The sequence below is a fragment of the Muntiacus reevesi genome, chromosome 7 (genome assembly GCF_963930625.1).
Source record: "Muntiacus reevesi chromosome 7, mMunRee1.1, whole genome shotgun sequence".
In the NCBI taxonomy this organism is placed as follows: Eukaryota; Metazoa; Chordata; class Mammalia; order Artiodactyla; family Cervidae; genus Muntiacus; species Muntiacus reevesi.
In genome coordinates this window covers 23,104,123-23,118,048 of record NC_089255.1, presented here as the reverse complement: position 1 = coordinate 23,118,048, position 13,926 = coordinate 23,104,123, and the positions used below count along the sequence as shown (strand labels likewise).

At 42.8% G+C, this 13,926-nt stretch overlaps 2 gene segments (V, D, J or C); both read left to right on the top strand.

Annotated features, from left to right (window-relative positions):
* Positions 1 to 4,213: 4,213 nt before the first annotated feature.
* Positions 4,214 to 5,070, top strand: LOC136172543 (T cell receptor alpha variable 26-1-like). The segment is given in 2 exon segments: positions 4,214 to 4,253; positions 4,691 to 5,070. Coding segments are annotated over 2 exon segments (420 nt in total).
* A 2,321-nt stretch (positions 5,071 to 7,391) lies between these two features.
* LOC136172542 (T cell receptor alpha variable 22-like) lies at positions 7,392 to 7,976 on the top strand. The segment is given in 2 exon segments: positions 7,392 to 7,515; positions 7,714 to 7,976. Coding segments are annotated over 2 exon segments (387 nt in total).
* The last annotated feature ends 5,950 nt before the right edge of the window (positions 7,977 to 13,926 follow it).

The window sequence follows — 13,926 nt, the reverse complement described above, 5'->3', positions numbered from 1 at the left end:
TTTCATTTTCTAATTATTTCACTAGTATCTAGAAATAAAATTTATATTTGTCTTTAGTGACTGTTTTAATTCCCCTATTTTAGCTCTTGTAGTTTGCTTATATACTCCTTTGCATTTTTTACATGCACCTATGAATAAAAATGGCTTATTTCTTCCTTTTCAGACTTAATACATCTTATTTCCTTTCCTGGTTTGATGCCAGGCCCTTCAGGAAGACAATGAATAGAAGCAATGATAGTCTACCTGTCTTGTTTGTGATCCTTTAGAGACTAATATTGATTTTTTATATTTTCATTGATACTCTTTATTAGATTCAGGAATTTCTCTTCCATTTCTGGACTGTTGAAAGTATTCATCATCAGAGGTATTAGCCTTTCATCGAGTCATCTTGATTTTCTGAAAGTAAGTTATGGGCATTATTGTGGGTTTTCATCAAACAAAGGAAGATAACCTCACCTCATATGATCTTAGAGATATAATCCTATAAAATTAAGAACTCTGAAAAGAACCAATAGGCAAGAACACATTTTTAGATTCCTCATTGTCATACAGAGTATTTTTTGTTTTTCAGTATTATTTAAAAGGACATTTGGTAGTCGTTTTTACCATCTTCTAAAAACAAAGGCGAAGAACCCAACAAACAAAAAATGTACTGGTAATTGCTTTTCTTTTGATTTATACTAATATAATTAACTAATACATTCATACTTACTATAAATAATTCCTTTTTATTTGTTCTTATATTTTTAGTAGTAGTGCTTGTTGGCTTACGTGTGTGTGTGTGTGATTTGCCACAGAACAGGCTCCCAGTAAATACTTATGAATATTTGTTAAATGAATGAAGCATGATTGCCATGACGTTTACTCCCATGTCTTCAATATAATCTTCTTACATCTTAGATTTTGAATGTTTTTTCCCTATTGTTGAATTTGCCCATAATTATAACCCTTTACTTACCCTGTTAGAGTCTTTTTATTTAACATGCTTTCCATTAAATTGGAAGATTGTTTTCAGAATAGTGGCTCAGCACAATTTCTTTCTTTCACTAAATTCATGAATATAGATTCAACTATTCATTCAGGAAACATTCTTGAGTTCCCAGACTGTAACAACCTCTCTTATAAATGCTTGAATTATGTGGACTTTTGAAGTAACCTTTAAATATGGGAAGGTTAAAGACAAATGGAAAAATGAAAGAGATGCCAACAATGGAGAATCATAATAGGGGTTTTACTGAAATAAAACAGTCAAAAATAATTGATGACTAAGAAAATACAGGTGAGTACAAAGGTTTTACAACTAAGATTTATTTTTCTTTTGAACTTTTGATTTTGTCTTGAGGTACAGCTGATGAACAATGTTGTGATGGTTTCAGGTGAACAGTGAAGGGACTCAGGCATATATGTACATGTATCCTTTCTCCCCCAAATTCCCCTCCCATTCACGTAATGTTGAGCAGAGTGGCTTGTACTATACAAAAGGTCCTTGTTGGTTATCCATTTTAAATATAGCAGTGTATACATGACCATCCCAAATTCCCTAACTATCCTTTTCCCCTTATGACAACCATACATTTGTTTTCTAAGTCTGTGAGTCTTGTTCTGTTTTATAAGTAAGTTCATTTGTATTATTTCTTTTCAGATCTCACATATTAAGGGATGCCATATGATATTTCTCCTTCTCTGTCTGACTTACTTCACTCAGTATGAAACTCTCTAGGTCCATCAATGTTGCTACAGATGGTATTATTTCATTCTTTTTAATGGCTGAGCAATATTTCATTGTGTATATAGACCACATCTTCTTTATACACTTCTCTGTCAATGAACATTTAGGTTACTTCTTTTACCTTCAAATTTGAGCTTTTCCAAAGCTTGCATGCTCAGTGGTGTTCGAGTTTGGGAAATGCCATGGACAGAGGAGCCTGGCGGACTGCAGTCCATGGGATTTCCCAGGTGAGAATACTGGGGTGGGTTTTCATTTCCGTCTACAGGGTATCTTCCTGGTCCAGGGATCGAACCTATGTCTCCCGCATCTCCTACACTGGCAGGCAGAGTCTTACTGCTAAGCCATCTGGGAAGCCCCCCTTTAAAAGATTATATAGTAGTGCTATAGTGCTCAGTCGTGTCCAACTTTTTGAGACCCTATGAACTGTTGTAGACTGCCAGGCTCCTCTGTCCATGACATTCTTCAGGCAAGAATATTGGAGTGCATTGCCATTTCTTCGTCCAGGGGATCTTCCTGACTCAGAGGCTAAACCTGCATCTCCGGCATCTTCTCCACTGGCTGGCGGACTCACCACTGAGCCACACCAGTGGACTTTCGGCCTGGGTTTACTTCTGCAGTTCATTTACTCAGTCACTGGAGGGGGCTGCTTCAACTGAAAATGGTGGTCCTTTCTGGGAGAGGGAAAAGGAAACGTGTTTTCCATTGATGTGCCAAAGAAAAAGGAAAAATGACATACTTCCATTCTTTCTCTCTCTCTCTTTTTTTTTAATGTTTAAATGTTTATTTTCATGTTAAAAAGGATGAGTTACCCTGTTGTTAGAATACCTTTTTGCTGAACAACAAAGTCACTTTTATTTCTGAAATATTTCCAGGAAAAAAAAAAATAAAAGTAAGAGAAAAGGAACTAGAAATCCAAAAGTAAGGAAGAGTAAGATCAAAATGTTCTGGTAGATTCCATCCACAGTCCCAACAGAAGCCATTCCCTCTAAAGGCTGCATCTCTAATTCAGTGCATTTCACAATATCAGGTTTTGATGTCTCCCACCATCAATTTAGATATTTCTGAGCAGGATGTCTGTACATTTAAAAGCTACAGCTTTGCATGCTTTTATCTGAAAAGGTATTTATTCCAACACACCTTTCAGTGTTTTAGTATATTGCCTATTTTACATATAAAAAATATCTGCTCTCCATATTTGAGCATAAATTTTCCACCACCCATACTGGTCCTTTACATAATGGGTGACAGTGGTGTATTACACATAGTACAGTTTTGAGGGAAGAGATGGTTGTTGGGTTTATATACCACCTGTCTTGCCATTTGCAGAGACTAGAATGGAGAAGTGAGGCCATTTTTGAGTTGATGAAAGTAGAAAAGTGATGAAGGAAGGATCCAGACGGAACCGCCCTCTGTGGTCAGTGGAGTTGGAATGAGTGGTCTTCCCTGACAGAGACTTTACTGTGGTCCCAACATCCCAACACTGGGAAGATGTTATTCTCTTTGACAGCTTGTACTTTATAATCCCTGGCTGAGGGTCCGTGGCCAAGGATTCCGGGCATCTTAGCCCAACAGCCCAAGTCCTTTCCATGTACCTTCCTGACACTGCTTTCTCTGTTTCCCTCCTCTGATTATCTTTTCCCTTCCCTATTACTTACGCTTTTATCCCTTCCCCTGACTTTTTCTACCACTTACACCCACCCTACACCCCACCCCGACTTTGTTTGCATTCCCTCCTGTCTTTTCTCTCTGCTTCAGCATCCTTGGTGCACAGCGCCTACAAGCATGGGCATAGAGAACATGAGGATTCATGATCACTCTTCAAGAAGAGTGAGACGGACACCATCTGAGTCATCAGTTACTATATCATGAACAGATGCATTGAGAAATGTTTACCTAGATGGTGGTAGACACATGATTTCAATGACCTTTACAGGAGCCCAGAACTCCAGATTGTATAGCTTTAGTCTCAACATTATTAATATTTTCTGTACTCCAGAGAACATCACTGCCTGCTCTGGAGTTTCACGTACATTTTCTGGAATGCGGATGGAAATTTTCATCTCTTTACAATACCGAGTTCAGTACAGTTTTCTGGTATTAATTAATGTTTTCCATAAGCTTCATAGAACACCACCCAATTTGTTTAAGGAACCAAATGATAGGAAAATGGCTCTGGATAGACATATCATTGTGACTGGTGTTCCTTTTACAGAGCCAGACTTTAAACTTCACAGAGGATGGCAGCAGACACCGTGTGAGTTGGGGATGTCTCTCCTTCTTTAGGGGACATGACTAAAACAGGGCAGGAAGACCTAGACAAGGAACTGCTTGATCATTGGCTGACAGATCTTGGCAACACCACACTGATACCTGCTCTGGTTCTAAGTCTTTACCAACAGTGGTTGCTTCTGTTCTGTGGAAACAAGCCCAGGAGCAGACACAAGTCTGAGCTGTGAGCCCTTGATCCTGGTTTGTACTTGGAGTATGAGGCTGGTGACTGGAGTAACCGTGTTTCTGACCTTGGGTAAGTGCTCTGTGTCTACAAGGGATGACTTGAGGGCAAAGGGCCATGAAGTATTATTTGCTCTCTGCTCTCCCTGTGCCCTATTCAGCCTTATAACAATGGAATTTAGAACTGATCTATGCATTTGCTAGGGAGCACAAACTTCTACATGACAGGTTAAATCATAGCCATGATCCCAGAAGAGCACTTAGCAGTAACCAGTTTGTAAGAAATCCCTGGGTTTACTGAGTAAAGGATCCATTAGATAAAGGTTATAGAGTCTCAGATTCTTGCCATGTGTCTTTGGTCTCTATATAATAAACATCAATGATATTTTGCAGGACAAAGATAAAAACACTGGAATAGGGTCCAGACAGTTATGGGAGTGTTGTACCCTTGATCCATAGAATTACACTGATATGTAGACAGGGGCTAATTTTATTTTCTTGACCCTTTAGGGACTGTGGTTGATGCTAAGACCACCCAGCCCAACTCCATGGATTGTGCTGAAGGAGAAGATGTAAACCTGCCTTGTAACCACTCTACCATTGGTGGAGATGACTATATACATTGGTATCGGCAAAATCCCAATCAGAGTCCACAGTATGTCATTCATGGCTTACGAGGCACAGTGAACAGCAGCCTGGCCTCTCTGACCATAGCTTCAGACAGAAAGTCCAACACCTTGGTCCTGCCCCAGGTCACCCTGAGAGACACCGCTGTGTACTACTGCATCCTGAGAGAGGCACAGTGGGACAGATGGGGCTGCACCTGTGCAGTATCTCTGGTGGGAAGAAGGGGGGACACAGTGGGGGAGCAGTCACGAGAGCAAATCTAGAGTCATCTGGAAGGAACTCAGAGAGCAGTAAGAGATAAGGGAAATGAAGGGAAGGGAAATGGAAGAAGACGGATAAAGAAAAGAAGAGAAAGAGGAGAAGGAATAAGCACCTAGTTTATTATGAATCTGAGAAGAATTTTGAGGCGTGTCAGAATCATAATTTTAGCATAGCAATAAAGTAACAGGAGTTAATAATTTGTTATGGCTCGTCCTCATGTCAATAAAATGTTGGTTTTAGTGCACTAGTCCCAACATAAGAAGTGGGAAACATACAAATACTTCTCCTTGTACCAAAGGCTTCTTTCATTTGGATCCAGGGCCAAGTCTGGACTCTGATGTGTTACAGTTGTTCCACTTACCAGAAACAAACTACTCTTTCTCTGTGAAAAATCTGAAATGTTATTGTTGCTTGTCTAGAACATTCATATTTCCCATTAAGAAGTTTTTTGAAAGAAACAAAAATTAACTGAATAATAATTTTTCACTTTCTAGGCAGGTCTGGAAATGCTGCTTCTCTAAAGAGTTTTCATCACTTTTGATATTCCCTAAGCAGCACATGGGGCTTCCCTTTTGGCTCAGCAGTAAAGAATCTGCCTACTGCAGGAGCTGCAGGAGAGAGACGAGGGTTCAATCCCAGGGTTGGGAAGATCCCCTGGAGGAGGGTATGGCAACCCACTCCAATATTCTTCCCTGGGAAATCCTATGGACACAAGAGCCTGACGGACTACAGATCCTAGAGATGCAAAGAGTTGGACATGACTGAAGCGACTTAGCATGCAGGCGTGCAAGCAGCACATGGGGCTTACCCTGGTGGCTCAGTGGTAAAGAATCTGCCTGCCAATGCAGGGGTCACAGGTTCAGTCCCTGGCTGGAGAACTGAGATCCCACATGCCTTGGAGCAACCAGGCCTACGTGCTGCTACTACTGAAGCATCCTTGAACTGTCCATCTGAATGTTAGTGCCTGCAGATCACTTCACTTTCACTGCAGTGAAAATATACAGGTCCTCATCTTCCATCCCTTTTACCCCCAAATCTACTGACAGAGAATCAATATTATTTACAAAGTCTGAGATAAGAGCACTTCATATGGTTTCAAAAGCACTCATTTTTCTCTAAAGTGGCTTACTACTAAAATTAACAAGCAGAATACAAAACTAGTAATCAACAGTTTTTAAAATGTATTTACAATAGAAATTTTCTTTAAAATAATTTATTTTAAAATTATAGATGATTTAATAAAAATAAAACTACTACAATTCAGTTTTCAATGTCCAGCTAGTGGTTAAGATAACTAAAATTGCTCTTTATGCAGCCCTAGTCTAAAATAAATATATATAACTTTTCAAGTAATCAGTACCATTTTTACAGAATCCATATATACGCATTAACATGCGATATTTGTTTTTCTCTTTCTGACTTACTTCACTTTGGTTAACAGGCTCTAATTTCATCCACCTCACTAGAACTGTCTCAAATGTGTTTTTTTATGGCTGAGTAATATTCCATTGTATATAGGTACCACAACTTTATCCATTCATCTATTGATGGACCCTATTTGCAGGACAAAAATGGAAATGCAGACATAGAGAACAGACTTTGGACACAGTAGGGGAAGGAGAGGGTGGGATGAATTGAGAATAGCATTGAAACGTATACATTACCATATGCAAAAGAGATAGCTAGTGGCAAGTTGCTGTGTGATGCAGGGAGCTCAACACGGTGCTCTGTGACAACCTAGAATGGGGGGAAGGTTCAAAGGGAGGGGACGTATGTATACTTATGGCTGATTTGCATCATTGTTTGGCAGAAGCCAACACAACATTGTAAAGCAATTATCCTCCAATTAAAAATAAATAAATTTTAAAAATAAACTAAAAAAAATACTGTTTAATACAGCAAAGTGTTCCAGCCAATAGGAGCAACTTCCAATACTGTGCTGATCCATGAGCACCCTTTAGAACCACAAGTGAGAGCATAAGAGAAACAAAAGCTGGATCCTCAGCACTTCTGGGAAAAAGCATTTCACTATGGAAGAATCTACTATATCCATGCCATGTGAGAGGAAGATGGGGCTACACAGTTAATTTTTGCTTTCTTTTCCCTAAAATTCTCCCAAATTCCAAATCAGAGTCTACCTTCTCCGAAATGTTCTCAGAAAGTATCCCTTAAGTCATAAAATAACGACTTCTATTTCCCACTCTCACCCGCCCCTGGCCAGCACATTCTGAGTTGGTTGCAGTGGAGGATGGAGCGTCCTGTCAGCGTCACCTGAGCAGGATTGGTTGGGTGAGCTGATTGGCTGCAGGAGCAGGAACGACTTATGACACTCACTCCCTCAGGGTTTAGTGAAGTGTCTGGAAGTGAAACTGTCCCAACAAGAAGAGGAAGCATCATGAAGAGGCTAGCAGGCACTGTGCTGGGGCTTCAGTTTGCCCAGGTTTGCTGTGAGTTGGGGCTGCCCCACAGGGAACCTGAAGGAGTGAGGCACTGCTCTATTGTTGAGGGAGGGAGAGGAGCTGACAAGTCCTGCAGACTTTCTACCCTTCTCATCATCTGTGGGGGGGGGGGGGGGGGGGGGCACTTTCAGGGTTTAGTAGGAGTTACAGTGACCCTCACAGTGACTGTTTCTCTTTCCTCATCAGGTGTGCGAGGGGCCGATGTGGAGCAGAGTCCGCCAGCCCTGAGTCTCCAGGAGGGAGCCAGCTACACGCTTCGGTGTAATTTTTCCACTTCCTCCCAGAGTGTGAATTGGTATCTTCAGAACCCTGGGGGCCGCCTCATCCACCTGTTTTCCGTTCATTCAGGGACGAAGCAGGATGGACGATTAAAGGCCACCACAGTCCCTGCAGAACGCCGCAGTTCACTGCACATTTCCTCTCCGCGGACCACAGACTCGGGCACTTAACTTCTGTGCTGCGCAGCGCGGTGCTCCCCAGGCACCTGCAGCCTCCACACAAACCTGCAGCCGAGGCTCCAGACACGCCCTGCTGTGTAGATGAGACACATACACACACACACACACACATCAGTGTGTGCGTAACGAGTCTTAATATATTTAATAAAACTGAAATTATACAGAATTTATTCTTTGACCAAGATGGAAATGATTAGAAAATCAAGTGCAAAGAAATGTTTCTAGAAACTCCAAATATTTGGATTATATGCACTAACTTTAAAATAACTCTAGGTTAAAGAAGCAATTGCAATTGCTATTAGAAAATATTTTGAAAGTAAATATTGTGAGAGCATATTATATAAATATGTCTGAAATGCAGCTAAAATAATACGTAGAAGAAAATTTATCTTTTTAAGTACTTACATTACTAAAGAAGGATGTTGAAAATCTGTTATGAAGACTCAGCAAAAGATGATAGAAAAGCAAATTAAACCCAACATAAAATGAAAGATGTAATAATAAAATGTTCAATTGGTGAAATACAAATAAAACTATAATGATAACCATGAAACAGAAATTTAATTTTGTTAGAATGATTAATAAAATCAATATATTCCTAGGTATAATTATCAAGGGAAAAAAGAAAAAAGATGAATTATTCATATAAATATAAGTAATAAAAAAGAGAACTATTCTACATGCTCTATAATGTTATAAATGTAATGAAAGAATATCATTAACAAGTTTATGTCGCTGAGTAAATGTGTAGAAGTAGATCCACACAGGTCAGGAAAACTTACTTTTTGACAAATGCAAAGGCAGTTCAATAGAGGTAACAACATAGTCTTATGAGCAAATGAAGTTGGGATGATTGTATATTCTTAGGAAATAATTGAAAATTGACATAAATATCACATCTTGTACAAAAAAATTGTGTATAGTCTCAAAATGAACCATATATCCAAGTCTCAAAATGAACCATATATCCAACTATAAAATGTAACATTCAATCTTTTAGGAAAAACATAAGAGAATATCTTCATGACCTAGGGTTAGACAATAAGATTTTTGACATGACACCAAAAACACAATCCATACAACATAAATAACTTAGATTTCATCAAAATAAAAATGTTTGCTCTGTGAAAGACACCATTAAGAGAAGGAGAAAGATAAACCACAGACTGGCAGGAAATATTTGCAAAATACATTTTCATCAAAAAACTGTATTTAGAATACAATGAACTGTTTTAAACTCAGCAGGAAGAAACAAACAATCCAGTTGAAACCTGGACAAAAGATTCAGACACTTTACCAAAAAGTTATGTGGTAAGGAAATAAGCATATAGAGAGATGGTCAGTGTTATTAGTAGTTAGGGAAGTGCAAATTAAGCCACAAAGAAATACCACTTCACATCTATCATAAAGGCTAAAATTAAAAATACTGACAATATCAAATTCTGGCAAAGATGCAGAGAAATTGGATCACTCATACATTGCTGGTGGGTGGATGCTCCAGTCATTCTGGAAAACAGTCCAAAAGTTTTGCGTAAGCTTAAATACTCACTTGCCTTACAAGTCAGCAAAGCACACTTCTGGGTATTTATGCTTGAAAAATGAAAAACTTACATTCACACAAAATACCTGAATATTCATGGCAGCTATATTTGTGGTCACCAAAAACTGGAAATCAGCCAAGTATCTTTCACTGGGTAAATGCAACTGTAATACATCTGTACAATGAGATCTTATTTACAGATTTTCCTCAACTTTCAATAGAGTTGTGTCTCAATAAACCATTTTTAGTTGAGAATATCATAGGTGGAAAATGCATTTAATATACCTAACCCAGCTTCCCTTAAATGTGCTCAACATTTACATTAGCCTACAGGTGGGAGAAAAGTCTATTTCATACAAAAGTGTTGAAAATCTCATGTAATTTATTGAGTACTGTACTGAAAGTGAGACTTCCCAGGTGATGTTAGTGATAAAGAACCTGCCTGCCAATGAAGGAGACATAAAAGATGCAGGTTCTGAAAGAATCTGAAAAACACCATGAAATTCCCTGGCCTGTGTAAATTTTCCACTTGCGCAGAATTTTCCGTTTGCAAAATAAGGATAGAGAAATGTAAATGGAACGTCTATAGGTTTCCCAATAACTGCACAAACAAGCCTGCTGTTTTCCGGAACCAACTGACGTCAAGCACCTGTACTCACAGATAAGATGACCCCATATGATACACATTATGTTACTTTTATGTTACTCATTCACTGTACTGGATGTTCTAAAGGTATACATTACGTTATTCATTCACTGTACTGGATGTGCTGACAATGTGACTTCTGCCTATAAAAGTCAGCTTACACTGCTATACGGTGCGACTCTGCCTCCGAGGAGACTAGAGTCGCCCGGCTTGTGCAAACCGACAATAAAGCCTCTTGCATATTGCATCTGCTGGACTGTTTATTGAGTCGCAGGAGCTCCTCTCCGGAACAGAGACCTGACGTTTGGGTCTTACATTTGGGGGCTCGTCCGGGATGGAGGAGACCCCGGATTCAATACCAGACCCCAGCAGGAGGTAAGTCCGGCCGGCAGTGAGTTTGTGTTGTCTGTTGTCCTTTGTGCTTTGTGCTTTAGTACCCGTACGGGCTTAGTAGAAATTCGTGAAGTGGACCGACGGGTCATAGGCCTTCCTAATTTCAACCCTGGAGGACGCTCCGGGGGGGTTCTGAGTGGCTGGGGACGAGCAGGCCGTCCTCAACCCCGGGGGTCAACGACTTCGGCCTCTGCCCCCGTCTGATTCTTTTGTTGAACTTTGGCGCCGATACTGTGCTGCGCGGCTTCTGGTCTGCATTCTGTGTGTCTGTACTGTCAGTGTGTTGGTGTACTTTTGTGTCCCCCTTCCCTCCGGCATGGGACCCAGACTAACTACCCCCCTAAGTTTGACTCTAGAGCACTGGAAGGACGTCAAAGGACGAGCCAGTAGCCTGTCGGTAGAAATCAGGAGGAAAAAGTGGCAAACCCTTTGCGGCTCCGAGTGGCCAGCCTTCAATGTGGGATGGCCTCAGGAGGGCAGTTTTAACATTGATTGTATTTTGCAGATCAAAGAATGGGTGTTTGACACAGGACTTCATGGACAACCTGACCAAGTCCCCTACATAATTACCTGGGAGAGTCTGGCCCAGGACCCGCCATCCTGGGTGGCACCTTTCGTGGCAGAAAAGCCGAAGATTCCCGGTGCTGATACACCCACGGCCCCACCAGCCCAGTCCCCTCTTTACCCCATTTTTGAAAGAGAAAAATCGACCGCCAAAACGAAACCAGTCATCCCGCCGGGATGAGGACAGCCGCCGCCGCCGCAGGAGCGCGCTCCCCTCCCCTTCCCGCCCGCCGCCCGCTCTCCTCCCAGGCCGCCCCCGTCCGCCTACCCTGAGGTCCGCTCCCCTGACCCCACTGGCCCAGCGGCGACCAGCGGGGAGATTAATACTTCATCCCCCATCGCCTCCAGCTTTTGCAGGCTCTGCTGACCGTAGAAGAGAGACAGAGAGTTGTCCTGGAAGCAAGAAAAAACGTGCCCGGGCCCAACGGAGCCCCTACTCTCCTTCCAAATGAAATTGATGCAGCCTTCCCCCTGACGCGTCCGGACTGGGACTACAACGCCCCTGCTGGTAGGGAGCAGCTCCGTCTCTATCGCCAGGTTCTCCTTGCGGGTCTCAAGGGAGCCGGGAGGCGCCCCACCAATTTGGCCCAGGTAAGAGCAGTAACATAGGGACCGGAGGAGACCCCGGCGGCTTTCCTTGAAAGGCTCATGGAGGCATACCGTATGTATACCCCTTTCGATCCTAGTAGCCCCGAGCATAGGGGAAATGTCTCCATGGCCTTCATAGGGCAGTCGGCGAGGGACATTAGAAATAAATTACAAAGGTTAGAAGGACTTTAAGATTATAGCTTGCAGGATCTAATGAGAGAAGCAGAAAGGATTTACAATAAGAGAGAAACTCCAGAAGAAAGAGCAGAAAGGCTTAGGAAAGTGCAAGAAGAGAGAGAGGACAGATTGAGAAAAGAACAGGAAGAAAAAAAGAGAAACAAGAAAAAAGGCGTAACAGAGAGTTGAGCAGAATTTTGGCCACCGTAGTTCAGCCTAGGTCAGAGCCAGGAAGGAGAGAAAGGTTGGGAGGCAATAGGCGACCAAGAATAGACCGTGACCAATGTGCCTACTGTAAAAGAAGAGGCCACTGGATAAAAGACTGCCCAAAGAAACCACGGGATTTGCGAAGAAAATCCTCCAAGGTCTTGTCCTTAGATAAAGATTAAGACAGTCAGGGCCAGGAGCCCCCCCCCCCCCCCCGAGCCCCGGGTAACATTAAAAATAGGGGGGCAGCCAGTGACCTTTATGGTGGACACAGGAGTTCAGCACTCTGTATTAACCCAGACCAACGGACCCATGAGCACCAGGACCGCGTGGGTACAAGGAGCTACAGGAGGAAAGCTGTGCCGATGGACTACTGAATGGAAGGTGCACCTGGCCTCCGGTAAGGTGACTCATTCCTTCCTCCATGTTCCGGACTGTCCGTTCCCCTTGTTGGGGAGGGACCTTCTCTCTAAAGTCGGAGCCCAAATTCAGTTTCATGAAAAGGGGTCCTCCATTACAGGACCCGGAGGGGCCCCCCTTCAAATTTTGACCATAAAGTTGGAAGATGAATACAAATTATTAGAGTCCAAAACCTTGCCAATGGGTCCCATCCAAGACTGGATACGGAAGTACCCTCTAGCCTGGGCAGAGACTGCAGGTATGGGGCTAGCGATGGGACAGCCGCCCATTATCGTTGAATTAAAATCCTCGGCTACCCCCATTTCTGTGAAACAGTACCCCATGTCTGAGGAGGCTTACAAGGGAATCAGACCCCATATACAACGGCTCCTCAAGCTGGGCGTCCTTGAGCCCTGCAGATCAGCCTGGAACACTCCCCTACTCCCTGTCAAGAAGCCAGGTACGGGAGATTACCGGCCAGTGCAGGACTTGAGAGAAATAAACAAGCGGGTAGAAGACATCCACCCAACAGTGCCGAACCCGTACAATCTGCTTAGCACCCTACCCCCTTCCCATACCTGGTATACAGTATTGGATTTAAAAGATGCCTTCTTTTGCCTGAGGCTAAGTCCACAAAGCCGACCCTTGTTCGCTTTTGAATGGAGAGATCCAGAAGCTGGCCTGTCGGGGCAGCTGACATGGACTAGACTACGGCAAGGACTCAAAAATAGCCCCACCCTGTTTGATGAAGCCCTACATCAAGACCTGGCTGCCTTTCGGACACAGCACCCCGTCCTGGTGCTTCTGCAGTATGTAGATGACCTGCTGCTGGCGGCCCCCATGGAACTGGATTGCAACAAAGGTATGGGGGCCCTGTTGGAGACTCTGGGAGAACTGGGGTACCGCGCCTCGGCAAAAAAAGCCCAAATTTGCCAAACTAAAGTGAATTATCTGGGGTACCAGCTAGAAAATGGACAGCGATGGCTGACAGAAGCCCGGAAACAAACGGTATCACAGATACCGCCCCCAACAACTCCCCGCCAGATGAGAGAGTTTCTAGGCACTGCGGGATTCTGTAGGCTTTGGATTCCCGGGTTCGCAGAAATGGCAGCTCCCCTTTACCCCCTAACCAAGCAAAACACCCCCTTCCTTTGGGGAAAGGCCCAACAAGAAGCATTTGATAACATAAAAAAGGCCCTCTTGAGTGCCCCAGTCCTAGGGCTCCCGGACATATCCAAGCCCTTTGAGCTCTTCGTAGACGAAAAACAAGAGATTGCTAAGGGGGTACTAACCCAAAAGCTAGGACCCTGGAAGAGGCCCATCGCATATCTCTCCAAAAGATTGGACAATGTTGCGGCAGGCTGGCCACCATGCCTACGGATGGTGGCGGCCATTGCCACGCTTATCAAAGACTCTAACAAATTAAC